The 24830-nt window shown below is 45.8% G+C and overlaps 1 protein-coding gene across 3 annotated transcripts in view; it reads right to left on the bottom strand.

The window, feature by feature from the left end:
• The window catches only part of LSAMP (limbic system associated membrane protein), a 1043134-nt gene that overhangs the window by 319502 nt on the left and 698802 nt on the right, over positions 1 to 24830 (bottom strand). For 2 of the 3 annotated variants that reach the window (XM_075512687.1, XM_075512704.1), the window contains exon 1: positions 5704 to 5858. In XM_075512687.1, coding sequence (XP_075368802.1) covers positions 5704 to 5858 — 155 coding nt within the window. Of the gene's footprint in view, positions 1 to 5703; positions 5859 to 24830 lie in introns of those variants that run through there. The other variant, XM_075512695.1, reaches the window with a different exon arrangement.

Genomic DNA, 24830 nt, shown 5'->3' with positions numbered 1-24830 from the left:
TTGCTTGTGATGGGTTAGTCCCACTTTGCAGAAGACACGGTATCACAAAGGCTCTGCTCACCACTGGGCGCACCATATATAAATATTGTGCGTATACATGTGCGTGTATAAGGAGAGAGGCTAATCACCAGCCTCTGACCATACACATATTGCAATTTCCTTTATCATGTGTATGCACACACACTCACATATCTACGTATGCATGTGTGCCTTCATATAATGGCACCATCTGCTGCCAGACCTGGAAGTTTTGCAACATCATCTGTTACTACATTTATACATTTCTTTTTATATATATATATTTTTTTTTTAAAACGAAACTATCAGCAGAGTACAGCCCCTTTTGCACAGATCCCAACATACCCTCTCGACACGCGTACGCTAGATTTGATAATGAAGGCTTTGCATATACCGGAGAGAAAGAAGAGCATTTGGGTCTTGCAGTCAATACCAGCACAGATGAGGACATACTACAGAAACCTCGTTTGTCACATGTGCTGGGTCGTTGCGTGGCTAAGCCGAAAGGCAACCCAAGCTAATGGATAGGTCGCTAGGCTGGGTGCGCCTGAGCCCTGCTGTGCGACCCTGGGCGAGTCCCCTCACCTCCGGGTGCCTCCTGCCCACCCCCTGCCTCTGCCCGTCCCAGCTAATAGCCTGCACGCCCTGCGGAAGAGGGAATCTCTCTTACTCTGTGCTCGCGTGGCACTTAATACAAAGGGTGCCTCAACTTAGTGGCGGCCTTTAAGTGCCACAACAATACTACTAATAATCAAGGTTACAATTTTACTGCCAAGGCTGTATTATTATGCAGCATTATACCTTTGAACATGCCTATTCTCATTTCTAGCAAAGGGCTCAGCTCAGTGCTCCCTGTTATAAATCATATGCTAATTATAAATGTAATCTGAACAGCTTTTACTTTTCTTTTAAAATGACTGTATAGGGCATAAACTTTGTTGCGATGATGTGTTGGTGCTTTGCCTGAGGTGCCTTTGTCCTCTAGCATAGCTCCACATGTAGAATATCAGCAAAATACTGGGAGGCCAAGAACAGAGTTTGCATAAATTGCTTATATTGCAGGATTACACCAACAGCGCTACCATTACTGCTGGTAATTTGATTCTAGCCCGTCCTTTGACACATGTAACTCAAAGAAACTAAGCACCTATTAGGATGGAAGTTCCTAAATGTGCTATCGTCCTGAAACTTCATATTATTTAAATACCTGGTAAAAATGGAAATTGCACAGTCAGTTGAATGTTGATTTTCATCAGTGCATCAGCATCAGACTGATTTAATTCTTGATGAAAAGTTGATGCTTGGAAAAACTCAAGAACAATAAGCCAAATTCTGGCCTTGGCAAGATCCCAGTTCTCCAACGGGCTGAGCATCATCTGAGCAGCACTCAGCAGCTTAAGCCCTGTATGAGTCACTTGTACCTCTTTATTAGCAATCCCCAGGAATCTGCCCCAAAGACAAATGCAGTATTTCTGGCAGTGCCCTTGGGCTTTGGTGGATTTGTGCTGGTATAACTGAGCAGATGGGAACGGGGATGTGCCCCATTTTGGTTCCAGCTAGTGATGAGCTCCGTTTCAGAAGTCATTAAAGGTCTAATCTGCCCTTGTGCCAAGACTACTAAAAGCCCTGGGCAACCTGCAAGCCCCACTGACACCCTCAGAATAGTGCTTTAAAGGCACTCTGGGGTGAGCTGCTGTGATGGTTCCTGAGCGAGCTGATCTTTCCCCCTGATACTCTGTACAGGTACCTGATCCCACAGCATGGACTCCATTGGCATTTCGCTTCTAACCCATCTTAAGGGCCGAACACGACACAGAGGCACAGTTCCCTCCCTCCCCAGTTTGCAGCATCTGCCCTTCGCTACTGCACGTCCCGCTTAGCCAACGTCCTCCTATTTCTCACACCCTCCCTAGGCTGAAAGTGCGTAACAAAGCACAGGGTCCCTGCCCTTGCTCACCCAACACTTGCAGAGAAAATGAGGTGGGAGGGGATGCTGGGGGCAGGTAAAGAGAAAGAAGATTTGGGGATAGGGCTTGGGTTTTTTTCCCCTTTTAATTAGTTTTGGGGGATATTATGTGTATTTGTTTTTTAGAGATTCTTTTTTTTTCTAACATCAAGCAGGGAAGTTGCATACAAAACCTGACAACCTCATGACTGTGATCTTGCAAGCAAAACATTGGCAGGAATTGTAGCACACAGTTCCCTCTCAATACTCAAAGTAAGGTTCAGTGTCCTTCTTCGCTTGCTGAAGACAGAGTTAAAAAATGAAACCTTAGCAAGTCTGACAGGCTGTGTGATATACAGTGTCATCTTTGAAACATCCTGCTCTCTTTTCTTAGTTGTAGCTGGCCGAACACCAGAAGCTCTGCTCAGCCCTTCTCACCTGTTGCAGCTTTCAGACCCCTCCTTCCTTTTCAGCCTTGCTGTAAGGAGCGGATCATTACCTTTTTCCCTGTGGATAGTCTATCACGAGCTATTTTTATTCTCTCTCTCTGCAATTCCCTAACTTCCCCATGCCAAATACTCACTAAAAGTCATCAGCCTTCAGCAAGGCCAACAAATGAATCAAATCTGCTGCCAGGTCATTTAGGAGATGAGCCAGCATAGAGTTAGGAACATTTTTTAAAAGTCCATAGCAAGGGAATATTTAAATGCCATAGCTTTAAAAAGTCATATCCAAACTTCTCAAAATAATTCTATTCTGAGTAACAAGCTGTAGATGAAGCTCCAGAGGAGTGGCTTCCTTTGGGAACATTAGGACTTATAATAAACTATTTTTCTCCACTTCATAGAACAGTCCACCCACCCACTCTTCCACCTACAAGTGTAACACTATATGCAAATGTATAAGGCCCCAAAGGAGAAGAATCATTCAGAATACCTCGGTGCTTTGCTGAATGATTTGCACCACAATTTACATGAACAAAATGTTTTTAGTTATATTATCACTACGTACATTGCTTTTAATTTTCCCCAACTGCATATCATTTTTTCTCCCTCCTACATTTTCATTTCCCTTCAAGCTACAGGATGGAGTTACTGGGTACTGGTAAACGGCCGCTGCACGCTCCCTCTTCCCTCTGAAGTAGATGCATAGCAAAGATAGGTGATACGATCTCTGTATAGAAATCTCTTACCTATCTCTCCGTGGAGGTAAAGATCTGCTCTGAGCACAGTTAGTATAGATCATCTAATAGTTTTTCTCCATCTAGCTCTTCCCCTTGCGTTGTCGCTAGTGGATCTATAGGCAGGGAGAGCAAGATGCTGAGCGTTTTTCAAACACAAGGCTGTCTTAAAGTGAGTTATGTTTTGGAGGGGCAGGGAAAACAGCAAAGGGGAAGCTAGCAAACCAACCCTTGCTTTAAAACTGAGGGAATGAAATGCCATCCTGGAGGACTTAAAGTGTATGGGACAGAGGGAAATCTCACTCTTTCCAGCCTCATGTGGCAGTCCTGTCTCCCAGCACAGCCTGGCTTCTGCCTCTCCTCTGAAGGAGGGACTGAAATGTCCCAGAAACCTGGGGCTGGTCCCAGGGAAAGGGAGAGAAGATAGCTGCTCTTCCTAGGAAACATGAGGAGCGTATACCTGGCCAGATCTGCTTAAAGAGCTTAGGAAGGGAGCTGAGAGAGGGAAAGCCTGTGCCCTGGCCACAGTCACTTCTGACAGAAACACAGCCTGCCAGGAACACCGTATTGCTCAGGGCAAGCAGTTACACGGCCGGGTGGTGTGCTGCTCCTGCAAACTGTGTCACTTGGCACACATCTGGCTGACACAGCTGGATCACCTCACTTAGGTGTTTTATTTTAGTGCCTGACATAACACTGGCAAGCCACACACTCCACACACAAACACCGAAACCACTCTCCCATGCAGCCCCGTTGAGCTTGCTGACGAATGCTTTACACGCAGCACATGCAGGCACCATCTCCACCATCCGCTCAGCCCTCTCTGCTGCAAATGCAGCTTTAGCACACAGCGTCTAGATAAACTCAAAAGCTCCAAGGTTAAGTGGGAAATAGAAATCCAGTGACCCCTGGCTGGGCAAGTGAGCTTAATGACTTGTCTGCTGCTGTATGTACCAAACATACGCTGGCAAACATCTGCCTGAGCAGCCCCTCTAAAATAAACGATTGATGGAAGTGATTCGCCTTTAAAAATGGGATAAGTCAGCTGGGAATCCTGCTAGAAAAGGGTTAATGGGATATATGAATTGCTAGTGAGTGGAAGGGAGAAGCGAGGAGAGGAGCCGGGAGTCAGAGGCAACACCCCTTGTTAGGTGTTTACCATGTCATATCTAAACCCCTTCCATTGCATATGCAAGGCAGATGAATTACTCTGTAAATCCTATTACTCCGTGTGGATAAATCCTACATGCGAGTTAACAAGTCTGGAGAGCTGGGGAATGGAAGCTGCTGAACAGATATTCCAGGATCAAAACAACCCAGCACACGGGAGCCGAGAGAAGCGATAAGCGTACACATACACACACACATCCCTCTTCTAGCATCCTTCTTCCCTGATCCCATCTTGCTAGCTGACATACCCCTCTGTCATTAAATGGGAGGGATGCAGGACACAGGGGATCATGTAGCAGACCATTTGGTGACATCTAGCAGGATTTATTTCAGAGAAAGAAAACTTTGCTGCTGCTGTTAGCTTTGCTAGGGAATTGCTCCCTTGATGCTTCAGGGTTTGTGCACTATCAGCTCCTCATACAGATTACAGACTTATTTTAAATTACACCCAGTAGTTTTATAGCTGTAATACACAGCATGTGCACACTCACACGCACAGAATTTTCCTTCGGTAGGGAAGTTACTGCAGGTAAGTTGAGCAAGGCAGAATTTGCAAAAGAAACCCACAGGAAAAAGATGACTGCGTTTCAGCTATTTGGGACGCTCCTAACTGAAAGTCCAAGTAGCGTCAGAACTACCTTTAGAAAACCTGCACAACGAATACAGAAATACAACACTCGATACTGCCTGTGAACAAGGCTTCATGTGCAAAGACACCCTCACCACAATCACTCAGACACGAAGGCACAGCATACACCCATTTACTTAGCCCTGCAAAGAAACCAACACAGTGAATGAGATACAAGCTTCGTAAATGTTGGAGCTCTTACACCATTTTTTCACCAGCCTTTTCAACCAGTGTATCCATCCCCACCCCCCCCCTTCAGGGCAGAAAAATAAATAAATAAAATTTAAAGCCAGAGTTTCCCAAAAGAACTTGCCTGAGAGTTCTGGCAGCACCAGGGATAAAGTTTTTGCATTGGTACAAAAAGAAGTATGGGAAGATCAATGGAACATCTGGCAAGCACAGCTGGATCCCTTTTTGATTTCTCTATTGATACTGCAGGGGTGGTGGAAAACGTACATTCACGAGAGCTGGCTAACACAAACAGATCTTTCGCCACTGAAATTCTTTTGATCCAGAGCACTACATAGAGGGGAGTGGTGGCAAGAGGCTTCCAAAAGCTTGGTGATTTTTTTATATTAAAGCACAAACACACACGCAGAGCTTGTTTGTAGCAGCTGCTGCTACTGCAGTTCGAGAGGTAAAATAACACACACTCTCACAGAAACATACACACACAAATCTGTCTCGCATCACACGTATAGGTTGCATACACAGAAACATAGATACACACATAGAAAAGGAAAAGTTGGCAAAATGCCCTACCTGAGGATGGCTGTGTCCCCCTGCCTCACGGTGATGTTATCGGTACCTCGGGTAAAATCCACGCTGCGGACTGGCAGCCCTGTAGGGAGAAGGCAAAGCAATCTCAGTAGGACCAGCGGTAATTGTTTCCGATCAGGCTGAGCCCTTGCTACCATGGCTGGTCTCGTCGAGTTTTACTGTCTGTACTTGTCTCTCTCTCTCTCTCTCTGCGTGTGTATGTGGATAGACGGATGTAGAAAGAAAAACAATAATAATAATGTACAACTCTCGCTCTGATCGACAGCCCCAGAAAGGGGAGGTGATTTCACAGTCCTTCTTAGCTGCCACTTTCTCTTGCTTTTTTCAATCTCTCGCTGGCTTCTTTCCCCCCCTTTTCTTTTTTTAAGGCTTTCCAAAAAAAGTCTTAGCACAACCTTAAATTAAAAAAGGAAAAAAGAAAAAAAAAAAAGGCAAGAGGAAAAAGTCAGGTAACAAAATAATTAAAACCAATAATAATTGAATCGACCCGTTCGGAGCGATGGAGAGAGGTGAAAAAAAGGAAAAGGAACAAGACGAGTCCTGTGCCGCCGGGCTGCGCGAGTGGACGGTCCTGCTCCAGTGCGCGGCTGTGCAGCTTCCCAGCCCCGAGCTCCCTTCCTAACCCACTTTCCCAGGCGGAGCGAAGGAGGGAGGGAGCGAGGGAGGGGGCGAGCGAGGAGGGAGGAGGGAGCCTCACTCGTGAGGCGGCAGCTCGGCACCACGGCGGCGAGCGCGGGAGCGGAGCTGCGAGCGGCGCTCCCCGTCCCTCTCCCGGGGGCGCAGCCCGCCCCGCGCCCCCCCGCCCTCGCCGGGGAGCGGGGCTGCCCCGGGCGGCCAGGGAGACGGCCCCGGCGGCGTCCGGGCCGGGCCTTCGGGAGCCGGACCGCGGCTGGGAAGGGGAGGGAGAGAGGGAGGGAGAGAGGGAGGGAGGGGGGCACTGCAGCAGGGAGAGGGGCATGGGAAGGGAAGGGGGCTGGAGGGCAGAGGGGGGAAGCTCCGAGGGAGAGGGGGCTGGAAAGGGCAGGGGGGAGAGGCAGAGAGGGAAGGGGATGGGAGAGGAAGAGGGGCCGGAGAAGGAAGGATGGGGGGAGAGGGAGAGGGGGAGCGCGAGCGGGGAACTGGAAGCAGAGAGGAAAAGGCAGGGGCAGCCGGGAGGCAGAGCGGGAGGGAGGCACCGGGAGCGGAGCAGAGAGGATGGAGGAAGATACGGCCAATATTCACAAGAGAAAATACTGGGGGTGGGGGGGCAAAGTAGCTGTGGCCAAAAGTGCAAACAACTTGGTTTTGCGGCCCAAAGCCACAAGCTAGCTGATTTACAGAGCAGCATTCTTGGCAACTGCCTCTGCAGCCTCAAACCTTGCTTTTCCCCCTCTCAGACTTTCCTCTCGCCAGATAAACAGTTGTACATCCCTCCCTCCGCCTCCCTCCCACCTCTCCCCACTCAGCCCTTCCCGCCCCCCACCTCCTTTCCCAGCCTTTGAGGGATGGACCGGAGACAATGCTGGTATTGAGCTGCCCGCAGTGTGAATACCCGGCCTGTCCTCCCCGACTGCCAGCGCCCGCAGCTGAGCCCCGAGCCCGGCAGCAGCGCTGCCCACCCGGGAACGCTCCCACAGCTCGCATACCATCACCGGCACCGTCGCAAGAGAAGGGAGATTAAATTAATGGAGGGGAATAAGCCGTATGTTTTACTGCTGATGCCTGCCTGCCATTCCCCCAGCCCGCTCTCCTCTGCCTGCAGGAGGGAAGAGGAGAGCTGCTCCTAGGGATGTTTGGCTAGCGTAACCATTCTGTGGCCAAAGCACGGCAGGGCTGGGAGGGGGAAGCGGTGGTTTGAGGGGGGGGTCCAAAGAAGCGGGTGCAAGAAAAGCTGAGGGAAACTCCACTGTGAGCTGCTGTCCTGCACGGTCACAGCGCTGCTGCGTGCGTGCGCAGGAAGGGAAAAAACAGGTCTTGTACAGTGCCTGCTTCACCTCTGCTCCTGGAGCCTTATGGGGATACAGTGGACCCCATCTGGAGAGACATAAGGAATGGCTCTGTGTCATACAAACGGCCACACGGGATCAGATCAAAGGTCCCTCTAACCCTGTGTCCTGTCTCTGAGCGCAGCCTAAAGCCAATGCCTAGGGCAGAGCACAAGCACAAGGCAAGCGTGCACTGGTACTGCCTCAGAGCACTTCTCTCATTTCCCGTGATTTGTGGCTAAGGCATGTCCCCAGCCAGTGGCAGTGTCTTTGTAGTTAATGGCCCTCGATTGATTTTCTTCTTCCAGGAATGCGTCCAGTTGCTTTCTGAACCCCTAGAAACTGGCCCCTGCAGCCTTGGTATGGAAAGGCTGTGCTCTCTATGAGTACTTAAACAATCCCTGCATGTGTTAAAGGCCCACAAATTAAGGGCTAAGGTCACGACACTGCTGCTCCAGTGCCACGCATGCAGCGGCAAAAGAGATGACTGCTTTGTATTCAAGCCGAGGAGTGAGCTGATTCAGACATCTCCCTTGCAGGAGACTTGACACAGATGGCACCAGAGAAGGGGAGCAACGAGAAGGAGCTAGGGGGTTAATCCACACACTGGATGTTCCCAAGCTGCAGAGAGAGATTTCACCTGACAAAGGTATTGCTCTGAAGACGACCATGCTGCTAATAGACTAGCAGCCACTGCTCTAGGGTGACAGACAGCACAAGGGACAGAGAGATGCCATCAGGCTGCTGGCATCCCAGATGATGGGCATCACCAAGAGGAAACCACTGCAACTCTTCTGAGAGAGTTTGAGTACAGCTAAAAGACCCGGTCCCATATGAAGTTACCAAAGATAGAAATGCACCCCTCTTGCAAGTCAGAGAGTTGCATGGATCCTTTTTACAAGGGTCTCCCACATATGTTTCATCTACGCTTAATAAGAGCTATTGTATGTTAATTAAATGCCAGTGGAGTAAGGAAAACATATTTGTCAAAGATTAACTATTATGCAATGCAAGAAGCATCTGCCACCCAACTGCTAGAGCTCACTAAATATTTCCTTATCTCAGAGTATTTACTTAGGAGGCAATAACTATCCAGTTAAATCTAAATTTAATGCTTAGTTAAATATAGTTCATGGAAAGTGGCACCAATATGCTTTAAACAGAGAACGACAGAGGGGGTTTCAGGGAGGGAAAAGGAAGGAATCCTGTCCCCAGACTCTAGTAACATCCTGACTCAAGGTGGGACTGCACGTGGCCATGCCTGCCTACAAAGCGGGGTGCGTCACAGCGGACTTGGAGGCCCCTCTCTGCTGAGATGGAAGTACAGGGGAAGTTTTCATCTTCTTACACGTTTATACAATCCTCATTAGAACCACTGTAGCATAACTATTTAATAATAATAATCATAATAAACAGAGAGATGAGGAAGAAATTCCCTTGAGGGTCTCGTAAACCTTGGGAAACATAAAACAAAACCAAAACCTAAAGCTGATAGGTCTTACTTGCTTTTAGAAGTGTACAGAAACAAAAAGAAGGGGTTGCCTGGGTATATAAGGCCAAACAAACAGAAATCACACAAATCCTAGGAGAGCGCCTCATGAGTAAAATAAATAATGTTATTTTTGTATGTGTTCCCAGAAGAAATAACTCTCTGGACCCGTCTCCCCCTGCTGGAAGCAGATAACGAAACAGCAGGTCTGCTTTCTAACTTTCCTACCTTCTAAAAACTTGAGGAAAAAATTCAGGTAAAGAATCAGAGTGCAGACATCACAAATCCATACTGCCATCTTCAACACCATTTCCCAATACTCTCAGTAGGTGCAGGACTGGCAGGGCCAGCCTGTCTGAACAAATTTTGTCACTATGCAGTTCAGGAATGGATGGGGCGGCATGAGCCCAGCCCTACAGGTACCACATCATCCTCCTCCAATGCAAAACGCTTACACCCTGTTCAAAGGGAACATGGCCTACAGCCACACCCTTTGATGAGCGCAGGCTGTACGGCACCACCAAAGATGGGACAGAAACGCTTGGATGACAGGTTTAGGAAGGTGTCTGTGTTTCCACACTGTGGGTACGGGATGGCTCTGCATGCAAGCTGGAAGGAAAATGGCAGCAAGAGCAGACACAGCCTGGCTCGCCTTACTCTCCTTAGCTTTGAGGGAAATGTGCTGAAGACATCACAGCCTAGACATCTAAGCTGGCCAAAGGAGAGACCCTGCATGCTGGCCCTGGGTCAGCAGCCTCCACTGAAATACATGGTGCTGAGATGCTCTGGGACTGGTACTCAGGTCACCTCTGCCGACCCGTGTGGCAGCTCAGCTTTAGAGATAGATACTCAGGGACTGACATTGTGAAAGCCTGAAGTGCCATCATGGGAGACCCCAGAGAAGCTTAAAGCATGGACTCTGGCCACAAATAGGGGTGGGTTTTCTTGGCATTTGAGGGGGCTAAAAGCAGAGACCAACCCACAGAAACTTCACGCAATGCCAACTACAACAGCCATCTGTATCACATGGCTGGCTGCCCTCTGGGAGCTGAAATGAGGCTCATCAGCTCACACCACAGACTGGCAACTGTTGTCACTTGACTTTCATTCACTACCAACCACACCACAGCTGGTGACTCATTCCCAAATCGTGCTGGAATCAGGGAGAAGACATTTCTGAAAAACACAAGAGAACTGCTCACACAAGTCTCCAGACCCTTTCATGATCCACATGATTGTTTTAAGGGGACTGTATACCTGCTCTGCCAGCAGTCCAAGCATGTAGGGACTTTATTCAGGGTATCTGCAACGATGAGTGAAAACGTATGATGTTTTGTGAGCTATAACGTGTTTAGTCAAGATACACTGCTGTACTCAGCAGCAGAGCTGGCTCAAAGCTTCTCAGCCATGCAGAGAAAATGCAATTTTGTTGCATTGGCAGAGGAGTTATGCAGGGGAACAGGGAAGAGCCAAAGGGGTTTCAGCACTGGGGAGGAAGATTAAGGGACCGTGGCAGGGGTGTGGTGATCTCTCCTTCCTCCCTTCCTGTACCTGCAGCTCTTCACGCACACATTTCTATACTGCTGTGCAAGGGCAGCATCCCACCCCATTTTATTAAGCAGCTACATTTCACTCTCCTTTGGTTCCCGGGATTCCGGGAGTCCCAGGAGAAGAGAGGGAGGAAAGGCAGGGCTAGGAGAGAGGTGGAAAATCCTTTGAATGCAGCAGGTGCCTCTAGTGGCAACTTGAAGAGGAGGTGGGCTTTCAGTGGTAAATGCCCTTCTCCTCAGACTCAAAGAGAGAGGTCACATAGGCCATACTCTGCCCATTCCTTCAGCTACACCTGCCTGATAAAGTGGCCTCCATCTATACCAGGCCAGAGCCTGCTGGAAAGAGTGGAGAAATAATTTCCATGAGACAACTGGAAAGAAGAAAGTCTGCTAAGGGCAGGATGCTAACAAACTTGATCCTGTGCTGACTGGAACATCGATGCCACTTATTCATATCCCCAAGGCACTTATGGAAGACAGGTTATAGGGAAAAATTCTGCAGTTTGAGAAAAATATATGTGTACGATGGCTCCAATACTAGAAGTAACCGTTCCAGCATGTGCTTTATTTTAAGACAGACATGGTTTTTATTAATATTTTGTGAGTCTATAAATTAAACTGGCTTTTGATGCTGAAAATCAGAGCCAGCTTAGGCCTGAGACTCACATCCAGACATGTACTGCAACAAGACCAAGCTTCCCCTGAAGTAAGGGCCGCATTAGGCAGAAGGATTTATTGCAGAGAGCACTCAGATAGGTCATAAGTGTGGATGAGAACATGCATGCACAACACTTCTTTCTAAGTGTGGTCACTGAGCTGTAACAGAAATTCCCTCCTGTACAAGAACAAGAGCTGATTTTCACTAATTTTTAACCTTGTTACTATGCAATCGATCCGGCTTCACAATTGATCACCTTGGTGTGGACAATTTAGAGGCCAAGGGCCAGGCTCTCAATTGCTGTAAGCTGACATATCACCACCACTGTCAAAAGAGCTATGCTGATTTCCACCAGCTAAACATGAGGCCTTGAGTTTTGAAGTCCATCTACTTCTGTGCTGTGTGGGTAGAAAACTGCGTTATCACCTTTGAAAGAGAAAACCTTGTTCAACTGGATAAAGAGATTTTGTGCTCAGACTTTTCAGAAAGTTTCACCTTCAGACCAAATCTGAAGCTTGGGCTGGAGGAAAATAGCAGCCTGAAGATGCCTTTTTACATCAGGATATGACCAAGTGGGATTAAAGAATTAGCACTGCAATTGGTTTGCGGCCTTAATTACTGGTTGCTACCACAGCAAGCACTTGTAGAACTACAAAGCCATTGGCAACAGGTCCTTTCTACTTCAGAGGAACGAGAAACAGAGCGCGCTTCCCTTTTAGTTAAAACAAAAGTTGCCCTTCTGGCCTTACAAAGGCAACAAGCGTAAAAGCAGTCAGTAGTATCGGGAGCATGGCGCTGCCTTTTCCGTGAAATATCACGTATCATTAGCGACTTCCTTACCGACACCTCAGAACCGGGCTCTGCAGCTGCTGTTTGTCAGAGGGTGTCAAATCACTTCGAAACCACGGGAGGCCACACTGCTCAGCGACTGCTGGTGCGTGGCAGGGAGCCAAGCTGCCTGCCATCTCCCACCTGAGTCAGCAGCCCCGGTGGGAAACTGCGTGACCTGTTCTCCCAAGCAAGGCCAGCTGACGGCATCGGATGCAGGGAAAGAGCTGATCCCAGTTCTGATGTTTCTCACGGGGATAATGGATTATTTCAAATGTGGCTACAGGAGTTAGGCACGCAAATCTAGACAAGCAGTCCATACCTCCCACTGAGGACAGCTTCAAGATCTCTTTTCTTTTTATATTTGGGAGTGAAATCATTGCTTCACCAATGTCAAGTAACACTTGATGAGTCAGGCGGAGCCAGGGTTCAACCCTACAGGTCTTTAAATAATTCACTTCCCATAGGAAGGCAATAGCTCTATCTGCTTAGGCCTACTGTCCCCAAAAAACTTTCCTCCCAATGCAGGTGAATATTTACAGCCCTCAGCACAAGTCATTAGGAGCGACTTCACAGAAGGAGGCTAGAGTAGTTAACAGTCCCTCCCAACACACAAGCATAAGGATGACCCAGAGATTGGGATGTTCTAGGAGGACTTGGGATATATCCAGTCCCAATTTCCTCAGTGAATTTGGGTAAATCACTTAATGAGGCATTCAAAAAGGCATAAAAAGCTAATCTCCCTAGGCTACCTCTGCCCTCAGAGAGATAATCTTCTCTTGAGGGCACTTCAGAGCAGATGCCTAATTTAACCTATTAAAATTGTCCTGTCTCTCAGGGCGTGTCAAAGTTTCCAGCCACATAGCGGAGATCCTAACATATCCTTAGCTTCCAACAGTATTCAAAGGCTGAAGCACTGAAGACTGCAAGGTGATCTAATGCTACAACACAGAAAGCCCCTGCAAGACACAATCTACAGAACACGCCAGGCGTGATCTATTTCTAACATACTCATTAACAGGCCCCAAAACGACTGTCTGGCAATTGCAAGGGATGTTCCGATCACTGCAGACAGGAATTCTATACAACTAAGAGGTGGTCAAACCTGTTCTGCTGAGCCTTGCTGTACATTCGATGACATGCTCCGGCGTGGAGTTCTCAACACAACGCTAATGGATGAGAATAATCATTCTGACAGTGATGATTCGGAAGACAGCTCCAAAGTCTTGCTGAAATGATACATGCTACGCATTCATCATCACCAGAGAATTCACTTTATTGTGAAGAATAGAGTGCAGCAGGCTGTTGTGCTGTGCATTTTCTTGTCCATTACAGAAGCTCCCACATAGCTTTTATGAAAGTTAAACTGAGGCCTTCAGTGAGACAAGAAAGATTCTCAAGATTTGTGATGCTATCAGGTGACCAGGCACTGTTAGGAAGCCTCACATGCAACAAGCTGAGAGAAATTTGTATGCAGAAATTTGGAGAAGGGTCCCTTTGAAACTATGACCTGCCTGAATGCAAGCTTCCAAAAACCTTTCCAATCATTTCACTGCATTTAGGTCTGAAAATGAAGAAAACTCGCCTTTAATATATCCAGATTTTCAAGATGACAAGCTAGGAGAACTGTCCCACAGACACAGTCTCAGTTAATACCATTCTTACAGGCTACAGGTCAGGGATGTCTCTGCATCAGCATGTGGAGTTAGTGCCTGCCTACCCTTTCACCATGTACTTTCTAATGTTTCCGCTTTTCATTTCCCCTTTCCCACACTACTTCTCTGCTCCTTTCTCCAGTCTCCTCACCCTGGTATTTTCAAGTTTCTCTCCCTTTCCTAGGTTGCTCCCATGCCCTGTTTCTGTCAGGCCCAGTCATATTCATACATTTTAAAGCTAGGAGGGACTTCTCAGATCATCCTGTCCAGCTGCCTGCCCCAAGCCACAGAAACTCACCCACTTCTGGCAAGAAGCCACAACCAGCGGCTCAGCCAGAGCACCTTGGTAAAGAAAGGCTCTCGGCTTTGGTCTAAGCAGCCCCAACTGCAGAGATCTCCCCTACGTCAGTGGGTTTAATGATTAATTACCACCTCAAGTTAAGAATTTTTCATCTTGTTTTAAGCACAAACGTTATTTCCTTTATCATGCAGCCACTGAATCCCATCGTGCTTTTGTCTGCTTAGATTAAATGGTCATCTGTTGTTAGATACCATCTCCTTGAAAAATTATGTTGTACCTGTTTGAGTCTCACTTTGTATCACTTTGGTTTCTAGTCCAATACTTTGCCACAAATGCCCAACACCTAGTGCCAAAGAGGAAAACAGGGTATTTTCAGCAGCCTCTAAGAGAGCTGGCAGATGCCATATTAATAGCACTGTCCTGGGGATGAGGCCAGATAGCACAGAAGTAGGGCCAGGAGTGGGAACTTTAGGTCCAAGCCTAAGCATGAGGAAGGGGGAAGTAGGAGTTGGGGGGGAAGGATGGAGGATCTGCCCACCAAGAGGTGCAGGAATAAGGTGGCTCCTCAGGGAGAGGAGGGATTGTGCTAGAGGTGATTCCAGGAGCTTGTTCTGTTAAACGGGACCAAGGAGCCTCCAGCACAGTCCCGTGCTCGGATGCAGCGGCAGTGCAGCTGTATGGCCTGTGGGCTTCACTGCTTGCAGCAGCAGAACCCTGTCTCAGAACCACCCTGATTCAGTCTCATCCCAACTCATGTTTAAATCAACTTGGATAAGGCAAAACAAAAACTTGAGTGTGGACATAATTGCAAACTGCTCAGACAAAGCAATACCTATCAGACAAAGCAGTAACTCTTGAGGAGCAGAAATTCTTCTCTGCATCCCTGCTTGCCACATTGCTAATGCTGGGCTGGATGAGCGATGCACACATCCTGAAACAGCTCCCTACAGCAGAGGTCTGTGGGACTTTTATAAAAGCTTCCAGGCAGGTGTTCTCCTGGAAGGGTGAAAAATCTCTGTGAGAACTTGACCTGTCAGAGCCAGGCTCAAGCCCTGAAGTGCCAGCAAACGCACCCCCCCTCTACTGACAATTTACTCAGCTCCAGCAACCTGTTAGATCCAGCAGCTTGCAGGGCTTTACAAAACAGAGCCGACAACCCAAACAGGAACAGAAGCATTATTCCTGTGAAACCCCTGGGGATTTGTGCATAGTCCTGGTCTTCAGCGACACTTCATTACCTTCCTAATTTATACAACACACCAGTATTTTTTGAATACTGTAATGAGCCTGCTAGCTTCTTCCAGCACGCAAAGATCAGGGAAGGACAAAGAACAGGTTGGTCAGAGCACCCTGGCAGCTGGCTGAACAAAAGCAGGGGATGTGGAAAAAAAAAAAAAATCACTACAGTTGGATCAGACTGGAGCAGGGTAACAAAAAAAAAAAAAAAAAAAAAAAGCAGCCAAAGAAAACCTTTGATGATGAGATGGAGCTATGAGTAAGGCACTTCCACACTTCATTACTTGCCCTCCAATATATGAATGGACTGGAAGATGAACCCCAGATACCAGACCTATAGCACTTGTGGGTGAGGCTACCTCAAGTGCCCTTAGGCAATATCTATCACTGATTACTTTTAAGTCAAAGTCATTGTCCGTAAGACCTTTTCACCCTATTTTTTCTGTCTGCAAGGAATCATTCTGTGTTTGCAAGACATAAGTGGGAATCCAGGGAGGGCCTGAATTTGTTAAATGGAGGGCTTTGAGTCACTTGAGCATCTGCTTCTGAGCTTTTGGTAGGACAACCACTTTCACGTACAGTCGTGAAAAAGAATGGCAAAAATGGTTTACCAGAGGTGTTTTTCAGCTGGTGAGTGTATAGCATGAAGAGGCTGGCAGGAAAGGTTTTTACAGGCTTGGGATGGTAAAACACTGCTGCCAAATGCAGGGAGGTACTTGCTCAGGTAAGCCCTTGCAACCTACTGATCTGACGAGAGTCTGAGGAAGAAGGAGCCTAAAGCTCAAAGAATTTTCCCATTGAAGTCGTCTATCAGTGTCAGAGATGTCAAAGGCAATCTTGACAGGCAGAGGCCCCTTGGACGACTCATGGCCCTGATAGAATCATGTAGAGCTTTGCCACCTATTTCCGTGGGGCTACAATTTCAACTCTTGAGTCTTCCTCTTGGCTGGAGAATGAGTGCAACACAAAGAACAAAGCAAACATGGAAATTAAGGCATTCCTTCAAACTCATATCCATTTAACTGAATTACAACAATTTTCCAGTAAGTTCATTGCTCATCAAAGTGAGGAACAAACAGTGAATCTGACTGGCCTCAGACAGACCCAGCATAAGCAAATTAAGTGCAAATTTCTCCCATTCCCAGCTCCCATTCCCAGTCAGGACACCCCTGTTCTGTCCATCAACATGCCCTGGTATTCCTGCCCACTCTTCCCATCTGCTGATGTATCTAAGTCCTGAAAAGAAGAAGCTGCTATTACCCATGAAATTTTAATGTAGCAAAGAAAAGACTGCAGGAAGAAGAATATTTGGTGGCATTTACTCCCTATGATCAAAGCCATTTCATGTCTCTTGTGTGATATTATTAGAACACAATACGAAGTGAAAGCAGTGTTCAGACTAAGGTCCCTATTCACGAAACACTTTCTGCAGAGGAGCACGCAAGAACCAATGCCAGCGGGAAGCCCATTTTCCTACAGCATCTCTCTGCCCATGTGTATCTGCAGGGAGTTACATGACAGAAAGAGCCGAGAAGGTACCTTAAACCACTCCTCTCTTATCACAAGCACAACGTTCAACGGGAAATCTCCACTCACCTCTGAATGCTTCCCAACACCCAAAAGCACTTGTATGGCCAGCAGTAAGAGACCCAAGTCTAAAGGGATAACATACCACAGAAAGAGCTATATTTTAGGTCTCTGCTGTCACTGGTATTTGTTAAATAAAACTCCCAGGGAATAACAGGAAAAAGACCATGTAACAAAAGCAAAAGTCAGCTACTAGTAGGAGTAGGGTGCAGCTAGCTCTAGTTTCTCATGTTCCCAAACCCAGCAATTATTTCTGTACTGACTGTGTGTTTAGGACATACCAAGCAACCACCTGAGAGAATGTTATGCCAGAGAGAGTTGACATGCCCTGTCTCTGTCCTGTCACTAGCTGGGCCAATCCTCCAGTGCCGAGAAGCAGATGAAGACCTTACAGGAAGATCTGTTAAGCACCCAGTGAGGAGAAAGGGAACTTCTAGCTAGCAGGAAAGAAGATACTGGGGTTCAAACAGATTTAGCTCTCTGGAAGTCCGGATTAATTCCGGACCTTTCCCTTTCTCCCCTCCACTAAAGGACAAAATGGAGTATATACACTAATGTAAGCTTTTGAAAAGCTTCTTCCTTTGACTTCAGACAAACTCTCTGCATACCCCTGACAAACATGGACACACGAAAATATCTCCCTGGGAAATATCTGCACTAGCTGAATATGCTGTAATTACAAATTGCTCTGTCTTATCACCATCCTTCAGTCAACAATAAAACTCAGACGCCAAGAGGCCAAACTGATCAAACCCCTAGCCACAAGCAATGTACCCCATGCAGATCACCCCCACCATTGCTCAAGAACTTATGAAACAAATCTGTCCACTGTTGGTAAGTGATGAATGCTTCATGAAAAGCCGATCCCTTGTTCACATTATACCTCTGATGGTGCTGAGGATGCATTGCTCATACCAACTGAAATTTTCAGCCTCTGTTCCATGGCTGAAAGACTGAGATATCTGGGTCAAGGTTCAGCAAGTTGCAGGGATACCCGCGCAAAAATATTTGCCCGTTGAGTCACACTGCTGATAATACAGGACTCATGGCTACTCCCTGAAAGCCATCATGCCAACAAATTTGCGCTAATATCACAAAAGCAAAGTCAAGGGAACCGCACCTGAAGTTGAAGTGAAATTTAAGCATTTTGGTAAAGATAATGCCTGTAAATGAATGCTGACAGCAGTCATGCAGATGTTTACAGAGGTACCAGAAAGCCTCTGAATGGCCCCTGCTGCTTTTATGTTCTTCCAAGCCAGACTCTGATGAGGGCTCTGTACTGGACAGCTCTTTCTATGCCACTGTGCAAATGAAGCACTGTTGACTGAAGCAGAGAAAGACCATGAGCACTCAAAAATGTCTAAAGGAAACTGCAAAAAATCAACACTTAATATATAATGTGGTTGCAGTCCCTCAAAGCTTTGGAACAAGAAAGATCCATGAAGCAGAAGTTCTGTTTATACACAGGAAAGCGGGAATGTGTTACAGCTTAAATCTTTGGACCGAAAAGGTGGTTTGCTCTTGCTGGCACAGAGAATTGCACAAAGGATTTAGGTTTCACACAGGGTGATCTCTCCCCACTCCACTTACAGAGCACAAGAGAGCTGCGGGTGATGTACCAGGCGCTGCAAGTCCATAAGGAAAGAAACTCTGGTGAGGGAGGGGCAGGGTACAGTCCTTTGTGGAAAGGAGCATATGACACAGAGCATATGCTCTGTATGTGTGAGCGAGCGAGGTGGGACTGGCATATGTGATATTCCAACCTACTGGGATGACTGAATAGGAAAAAGAAAGTTTTAAGCTCTGTGGTCTTTTTGTCAGGGAATAATGCTTACAATAAGAGAGCAAAACAAATCAGCCCAGACAGAAAGGACAGAAAAACCCTGTTTCATACAGAGATCAAGTCTTCCTTGTAACTTCCAGTATGGTTCTCAAGCTTTTTAAAGATCTCCTCACTCCCCGGAGCCAAATTTAAAACATACTGTTTGAGCACCTTGGCCAGGATAGACTCAATGTCTTGATGACTGGGGAACACAGAATGTACTTTTAGTTTACTAGATGTATTCAACTCCCAACAGAAAGATTCAAGATGTCACTAGTATTGGACAGACGACCCTTAGCTTAGCTCCATACCCAATAGCTTTTACGAAGTGAAGCCAGCGTCCCTTGTTTTTAGTTCCTGTAATATCTTTCCATAAAGCTGCCATGTGCTTGGATAGCTGTATGGGGTTGGGTATATAGAGAGAAATATTTTGTGATTGGAATATGATTGTGGAGCTAATGAAGGCAAACCCAAAAAGGCTGTGCAAGCTGCTCAACTTTATCTGATTCTCCGAATCCAGCAGTTCAGGACAACTTTCCCCAGGAGGTTATAGCTCTCATCTCCCCCACTATTTTGCCAGCATAGAAGAGAATGCCAAATACTAGCATTCCCTGAAAGATGCAAAGCTGTTTTGATGACTCATCTGGCAACCACAGCAACTAAGTCACATAATACTAAGTCAGAATAGAAAACTTTGGAAAATTAAGGTAAAGGGAAATAAAGTTTAAGACTAGGAAGTGTTTCAGAAAAAAAAACCCAAACATTCAGTATTATTTGCAGATTCTCTCTTTTTGTCTCAGACCAGCCAGATAAATGATTAATGCTTTCTTTCTAATGATTATTTCTTAGCAACACTTGGAGTATAAGCAATGAGAAACAAAGAAGAAAAAAAACAGTGTAAAAAACTTTCTTATTATTCCCTCACCAGACCTCCTCAAAAGGAAATAGAGGAAGCCCACAGTAAGACTTATATTCTTCAAAAGAAAGGAAAACTCCAATCAGGGACTGCGTTTAGGATTTTAACTTGGTATAGATGTTCTTTTAAGAAAATTACTCTTACTTGTCCTGTCCATAGTGGGATTTAGGATGTGCAAAGAACATGTATTTAACTAGCGAATGTGTATTAACAGCTTAGCACAAATAAGGCAGTATGCTTCCATGATGTATTAAAAATCAGTTAAACCTTTGGCTACTCCTTGCCATTATGCTTAATGTGTTAAAATCATACTGCCTTGTTTTCATTAGGCTGTTAATACATGCCCCCAAAGACAGCTTTACCTTAAAGCTCCCATGAGAAAGATCTAAAGGTTTAGCTATGTTGGCAAACCCATCTGAAGTTGACATACTGCTGATGCGGCTGTAACGTACTTCCTATCTCTTCATTCCCCCATAAACACTCTTGGCAAAAAGATTACAAGGCCAGAGAGCTGCACCTGCACTTTGGCTCCTGTAGAGTCACATTCAGCATCACGTTTCTTCATGCCTATGATTAGAGTAACAAAAGTTTATAGCATGGACCTGATCCTGGACACAGGAAAGTAGAAGCCTGCTGGCAGGCTGGCAGAATTTCAACCGCTGCACGTCAGTTCACACAGACAAATTGAGGCTCATCCTGAAATTGTCTTGCTTTGGTTCCTGACTTCTGATCATAGGGTAGGAAAGAAAACACTACTTGTCCCAGTATCTTTGTGAATCCAGTCTGTTTCTTCTTTCCCAAATTAAAGCATTTCGTAGGATTTCCCCAAATCTGCAAGCTGCTTTTGCATGACTCAAAATATGGTTTTCAACATTGATTCCAAAAGAAAATTTCTCACCTTTGCTGAACAATAACACTTTAAATATACCCACTGCCCCTTCAGAGTATGGAGTGGTCCCCATATATTCTTCACTTCCCTTGTGCTGTTTTTCTGTGCAACTCACCAAAGAAGAAATTGTATTCTTCCTTCTGCCCTTTTCCTTGCTTAGGCAGGACAGTCACCTGTATGTCACCAGGCCACAGATGTAGTTGTCAGGCACCAAATCACTGTCACAGAGTCTAAAAGAGGCTCTTGAGGCCCTGGTGACACATTCACTGTGTGTGCTTCCTCTACTTTACAGCCGACTCACACGGAGAACCACCAAGCTCTCTCCAGGACAGGAAAAATAACTGTATATTATCTGTTTAAAAGCCTCCTAATCCTTAGGCAACAACTGAGTAGTAGCTGCAGTGATAGGGTGAATCTTTCTGCTTCATATTAATAAAACCCAATGCAATATTACTGCTTGCTGCATCAAAGGCTTTTAAATAAATAACCCTTCCCCTCTTCCACCCCCCCCTAAAACAAAGAATACATGTGTGGAAGGACTTGGATGTTTAAGACTTTGCTTAGGTTTCCATTTGCCACATCATGTTGGCATTGAGGAACTAGGCTACTTCACTGGAAATAAACGGAAAGCAAGCAAAAAGTATAAACGGGGAAAAAGCAAATCACCTCTGTGTTTTAACAGTCTGACACATCATTTGCCACACCAGGGGGGGAACGTCTTTTCTTCAAAGAAAACACTTATCTTTTTAAGGAGACCAACTGCCCAGTGTCAGCCTTGAAGAGTCACTGCTTGCCCTAGATAACAGTTTGCTGACACAGGGGGACACAAAGCCATGACAGTGAGGGAGGAGTGACCTGCCAATACCAGCTGTGTCTTCTGCAAGTGCTTTTTCTCCAGAAGGCATAATGCAATTATGAAGGATTCTGCACAGCTCCATCTTATTCCCATAAATTGCACCGAAAGTGCCTGCACCAAAATGCAGCACCTCCAGAGCTGAGTTACCCACTCATGTCCACTGGTGTCCTCTCTGCGTGGCAACTTCTTGTCCCATGGGTGATGGCTGTGTAATATGAGTAACTATAGCCCATGTCCATAGATGTCCTGGTTCATACTTGGTTAATAGCTCAGGTCACTAACAGTTGCCCACTTCTGGTCCTGTACAGTTCCTTTCCTTCAGTGAAATCATGGCACTGATATTTCCACCATGAGAACATAACACCCTAGATAGGCTTGAGCATATTGTTTGCCTGGTCCTAAATCCTCCCTTCGGATATGCTTTAAGCTCCAGCCAGTACTTACGCTGCTCTAGCTGTGTCTCGCCAAGTACTCTGTCTTTGCTGGAGTACCTTAGGTAAACCACCCAGCTTTTTGCTGGGTAGTTTTGTAGGGATAAACACATACCTCTAGTGTAGCCATGGGACTCCACTGACATAGCACTGGCCTTGGATGAGGCAGTGATGCCCTAGGGGGGTAGCAGCACAGCCAGGCAGAATGGCTGAAAAGAGAGAAGAACGCTGAGGCCTTTAAACTACAGCTCCCGTGAGAGACAATGATACTGCTGGGTAAACAAAGTTTATCTGTGAACTGTTTGAATTAAAACAGTTCACCTGAGTCAGTTTGAGCTGACTGGAAATACAATACTTGATTTAGACCTTCCCAGAGAAAGAATAAAATGTACTGCAAATAAATTACAAGAACAGCAATAATAAGAGGTGAAAATCACACCTTTCCCAAATTTTTGGAAATCACATTTTCCATTTTAAATTATTGTACACAGCAAATTTCAGAGCGTCTCACCCTTGCTAGCAATTCCCACTGTTTTCTCCCTAATATGTAGCAATTGGAGCTTTCCATCTCCTCTCTTCGTTACTGTCCTGATACTAACATCCTGTACAAATGCAGGCAGATTTGAACTTCCATCAGAGAATTGTAGCAGCTGCTAAGCATGGAGAGCATTTTCTTTTTTTCTTTCTTTTAAAACAATTAAAAAGAAGTATCTGACTGTTTCTACAAAAACTGTAGACTGGACATAATCTGGTAAAAAACCATTGCTGGCTGAAAACTGGCAGTCGCTCCGTCAGTATGACAGAATAATTAAAACCAGTATGACAATAATTAGCACTTCTATAGTTCTTTTCATCCATGGATATCAAAGCACTTCACAGAAACAAGTGCAGCTACCTCAATTTTTAAAGCTGAGCTCAGAAAAAAACAAATCAGAATTTTTTCCTTGTGGAAAATTCCAACAACTTCATCACTGGTTTTCATCCTAAATTAGAGTCAAGAGTTGAATTATGTTTTAAAAAATTCCAAAATGACGAGTGTTTAAAAAAAAGCCACGGTTGATTAGGAAATTTCAGTGTCTTCAATGGAACCAAAACGTTTTGCCATTTTGAATTTAGTGCATTTTGGTCTGCGTCTCTCAGCTACACACTGCATCTGCCTCTGGGAAGGGAATGCCTCCTGGGAGCTGTAGTTCAGGTTTCCCCACTGAACTGGATAACTCTATTAGTTAGGCACCGCCTGTCCCCATCCTCCCCTAAGGCTAGGCCTGCCTGTCCTACTGTTCTGCAGAAAAATATCATCAAACTATTCCTTACTGCCTCTACTGAGCTCGTGAACGGGAAGCCCTAACTGCAGCAAGGAGGGCTGGACAACTTAGCGAGGAAGTAAAGATAAAACCCAACAGCCCCAATGGACAATTTCATGCTTTAAAAGCCAGCCGGGCTCTACTCCTATGAGTCAGTAAAGCATCCTACAGTAGGTTGGACTTTTTGGATTACTGCTGTTTTGGGATGACTTCTTTCAGGTCAAGCCTGTGTCCGGGGAGCTGAAGGAGCAAGTTTCCCCTACTGCTGCCGCCTTGGGTTTATGCCTGCAACTAGTATGGTCATCATGTCCACTTGTTTGCAGCTTACAGATTTGTTCTTTCAAGGACCTGCCTGTCTAGAATTGGTGGGGAAGAGGAGGACAAGTCATGATTGCTACTTACAGCCGTCCCGCCTCAAACCAAAGCTGCTAATGTAACTTGACAGAAGCTTGTGATGGGTTACATACCCAGACGCTTACTGACAGGCACCCTTCTCTGCAGGTTGCATAGTTTTAATATTGGCAATGGCACGGGACTCCTCTCTGCTACCATGTCAGGTACCACGAAGAGCTGCTTCTCCAGTGAGGTGGGAAATGTGCATGGGACCAGAGGGAACCCAAACAAACTGGTGCTTTTCTAGGAAAGCCCATTTCCAAAACTGGCCTGAATGTTTCAACGCTTCACTTGCACTCCCCTTACACACACACTGGGGCAATTTCTCTTGATGGTCCCAACTACTAGGATACTGAAGGGGGAACTTTGTTGACTAATCAAACAAGACTGAGCTAATTAAACTTCTGTTGTTTTCTCTGACTGTTCCTTTAATAATTTCAGAGCAACAAACTGCAGGGAGACTGCAGGTTCATGAGGGAGAAATCAAGGGGAAGCAGTTAACATTGCTACCAATTTAGCTAATGTTACCAAAACCAAAGTAGATGTTTGCAGGCACAGAGCATGAGGCAACTGAATAGTATCAGGTTCAGCCTATTATTCACAATCACACATACAAACCCAGTTAACTCTTTAAACCTGACCTCGTAAAACAAGATGGGCAGATGTAAACAAACATCACCCTGGGGAAAATCAGCTCGAAAGTCTACCCTTAAAAACATGCCTTTTAGCTGCATTTTAGTGTACTTTAAAGATTTGGTTTTATCCCAGATGCTTCCGATGCTGTGTCTGACTGTAAAACCTGACGTACATTACGGTACCTCATTCCCAGATACTTATCATATTAGCCATTTACATGTATGTCAGATCTACACCAGTACTTATTAACTCAGCACCTGAGTTACACACATAGCACAGCTTAACCTCACTCACTGTTACCATCCAAAAACCAATTCCAGCATTCCAGCAAACAATCAAAGCATTCTTGTATTTAAATAAATAAATACATAAATTATTTTACCTAGCACATAAGGATACTGGAGTTTTCTGGGTAAAAGCCTAGCTCATAATAGGCCTCTCAGGCCTTTATTTCCCTACTTGCATAATTACACAACTGAAGAAAGAAACAGGACTCTCCCTAGCTTTACCTGTAAGCAACATACTCTATCACCTCAAATGCTGATAGCTACAAAGGAAGAGAAGAGAAAGACAAAACTTCTCTGATTACTTGGG

This window comes from Mycteria americana, chromosome 1 (genome assembly GCF_035582795.1).
Source record: "Mycteria americana isolate JAX WOST 10 ecotype Jacksonville Zoo and Gardens chromosome 1, USCA_MyAme_1.0, whole genome shotgun sequence".
In the NCBI taxonomy this organism is placed as follows: Eukaryota; Metazoa; Chordata; class Aves; order Ciconiiformes; family Ciconiidae; genus Mycteria; species Mycteria americana.
This window is presented reverse-complemented; position numbering and strand designations above follow the sequence as displayed.